General features: G+C 39.5%; 1 protein-coding gene across 1 annotated transcript in view; it reads left to right on the top strand.

Annotated features, from left to right (window-relative positions):
• Positions 1-2,998, top strand: part of LOC101304738 (phospholipase C 3-like) — a 4,719-nt gene extending 1,721 nt beyond the window's left edge. The window contains exons 2-4 of the mRNA XM_004291687.1: positions 717-1,324; positions 2,246-2,425; positions 2,537-2,998. Coding sequence (XP_004291735.1) covers positions 717-1,324; positions 2,246-2,425; positions 2,537-2,847 — 1,099 coding nt within the window. The 3' untranslated portion in view covers positions 2,848-2,998. The remainder of the gene's footprint in view (positions 1-716; positions 1,325-2,245; positions 2,426-2,536) is intronic.
• Positions 2,999-3,268: the final 270 nt, after the last annotated feature.

Below are 3,268 nucleotides of genomic sequence, written 5' to 3' on the forward strand. Positions count from 1 at the left end.
CGAGTTTTTCTGGTATGAACACAACCGGACAGAATTCAGTCCGTCCATTTGTTTTTCGAGTTTGAGGGCTTTAACGATCACCAAATTGGCTGAAATTTTGCAGAGATGATCTACACAATATTATCTAGATACTTGACCGTGGAGATGAGGAAATTCGTTCGAAAAGTGGTGCAAAAATAGAAATCCGCACAAAAAAATTGGTGCGGACGTCTGCAACTGAGAAAATCCGTATATATATATACACGACGACATTCTAAAGAGGACGTCCGCACAACCCTTAAAGTGCGGACGTCCCTCCGTTTGCCACCGTACGGCTTCGACGACGGCGCGCCTCCACTCCAGCGGCCTCCAGCAACGTCCCCGGTCACTTTCCCTTCTCGGCGAGTCCGTTCTTTTCCAGTTTTCCCGCGAGATCACCCAAAACTTCAAATAAAGTCGATCTCGCCGAAAAACTGGAATTCGGCGGACTCGCTGGGGAGGAAAAATGATCGGGGACGCTGCTGGAGGCCGCTGGGGTTTAGGGTTTAGGGTATGCTGGGGTGGAGGCGCGCAGTCGTCGGATCCCTCTGGTGGCAAACAGAGGGACGTCCGCACTTTAAGGGTATGCAGACATCCTCCTCTGATCCGGACTGATATACGACGGCGTTCTAAAGAGGACGTTTAAGAAAAAAAGAAAAAAGAAGCAGCACTTATTATTGGCTCTGCTCTGCATGTAGGTGGTTTGCCTCTGTGCCGTCCTCAACACAGCCGAATCGGCTCTTTGTTCATTCGGGGACATCTGCTGGTGCAACAAGCAACATTGCGGCACTTCTCGCCAAGGGTTACCCACAAAGAACCATCTTCGAGAACCTTGACGATGAAGGAATATCCTTCGGAATATACTACCAAAATATTCCGACCACATTGTTCTACCGTAATTTGAGGAAGCTCAAGTACATGGGCAACTTCCACCTGTATGACAGTACCTTCAAGGCCCATGCAAAGCAAGGCAAGCTGCCATCCTACACTGTTGTGGAGCAGAGATACTTTGATCTCAAGCTCGCACCCGCAAACGATGACCATCCATCGCATGATGTGTACCATGGCCAAATGTTCGTCAAGGAGGTTTACGAGATACTGAGGGCAAGCCCGCAATGGAACCAGACCTTGTTGGTCATCACATATGACGAACATGGTGGCTTCTACGACCACGTCCCTACTCCCGTCCATGGCGTTCCTAGCCCGGACGGGATTGTAGGGCCGGAGCCTTTCTTGTTTCAGTTCAACCAGTTGGGAGTTAGGGTTCCTACCATCATGGTCTCGCCTTGGATAGACAAGAGTACCGGTAAGTAGTAGTAGTATTTTTTTTTTGGTCAGTCAGTAGTACTATTACTATATGAGAAATTTTATTAACACATCCCTAATTACTAGATACATATCTCGTACTTAATACACTACCTATTCACTTTCTTATATTAACATTTTACTAAGTACACATACCTAAACTTCTTACAATATCCTTATATAACATACACAACTTATTCACTAAATACATAACTCATTCACTACACATACTTTTTTAGATCTGATACTCAATTTATTCAAAAAAAAAAGTTCATATTACTTAGATTTTTCTCAAAATGTTTTATCTTTTCTCGTATTGTTTCACCTCATTAATTAACATATATATTCCTTGAAGATTTTTATTTTTTCTCTAAAGGGTTTCACCTTGTTAAGATCTTCCTCGAGAGATTTTCTTTTGTTAACATCTTCTCCCATCAGTTTTCCTCAACAAATTTTGTTCTCAATGTGCCTCTTACTTAAATTGATTTCAAGATTTCTTGAGCCTACCGAATCAAAACAAAACAAGACAATACATCACCAAAGTCCTTAACAAAACTTTCAGCATTAGAATGCTCAATCCTTTGTAAAATAATCAATTCTTGGGAACCATTGCACAATATTCATATGTGGTGTCAAAATATTGGTATTCAATTCAAGCTAAAAATTTTAAAAATGTTTGAAGTACAATAGTTAATATGAACGTATGTCGTAAACAAGATATTTTATTTCAACACTTTTGATATTAATGTCTTTTTTGGTAATTTTACGTACCCACAAAATCTTATATAATTTATATAAAAAAGAGATATATATCTAGCATTTAAGGATGTGTTAATAAAATTTCTCTTACTGTATTTCTTTCTTTCATTTTTTTTTTGTCTGAAATTGTTAATCCTGAATATATAACAATGACGCGGCGCAGTTGTTCATGGGCCTAGTGGATCACCATTTCCGAATTCGGAATTTGAACACTCATCAATTCCAGCAACTGTTAAGAAGGTATTCAACCTGTCTGCACCATTCCTAACAAAGAGGGATGAATGGGCTGGTACCTTCGAAGGCATTGTGCAAACAAGAACACAACCCAGAACTGACTGTCCAGGTTAGTCACAATGACTTCATTACTAGCTAACCAACTAGAAAGCCACCATATATAAAGTGCATAGCTCCCTAATGTTTGATTGTCTATTGCCTGCGATGTAAATTTGATTAGAGCAACTACCAGAACCAGTCCCGACCAGAAAGAGCGAGGCAAAGGAAGATGCCAAGCTTAGTGAATTTCAGCAGGAGATAATGCAACTTGCAGCCGTACTAAAAGGAGATAACCTATTTACAAGTTATCCAGAAAAGACAGGGAAGAAGATGACTGTCAAGGAAGGGAAGGAATACACTGAAGATGCACTTGAACGGTTCTTCGAGGCAGGACTTTATGCTAAGAGAATGGGGGTTAATGAAGAACAAATTGTCCAGATGAGGCCCTCCCTTACAACAAGATCATCCAAATCTTCACCAGACCACCCATAGTTAACCAGACAAATAAGATGAATGAGATGAAAGCTGTAGCTCGAACCTACGTGCAAATGTAAAAGAGGCAAAGAGTAGTCAATGTTTCTATATCCATACAAATGCAAAGAAAGAAATTATTCTAATAAAGTATCATGATGTTTATATCCATACATATTTGTGTCTCAATATCTCTCTCATAGAGAAAATTTCCCAGAAAGGAAAAGTTAAAGGTTTAAGCAATTTTTCTTCTACAATAGATTTCCTCATTCCAAAAAAAAAAAAAAAAAAAACTTTAAATAGATTTCCTCTTTTTAGAGATTTCATAATTATTCCCTAAATTTCCTAGAATGAGATGAAATTTAATGATGACTTGATGTTGTTTGTTTTTTGATTGAGTGCGGCTATTGAGATCTCTAAATTTGCTCATTAGACCTCACTC

The sequence above is a fragment of the Fragaria vesca genome, linkage group LG2, assembly GCF_000184155.1.
Source record: "Fragaria vesca subsp. vesca linkage group LG2, FraVesHawaii_1.0, whole genome shotgun sequence".
NCBI classification, from domain to species: Eukaryota; Viridiplantae; Streptophyta; class Magnoliopsida; order Rosales; family Rosaceae; genus Fragaria; species Fragaria vesca.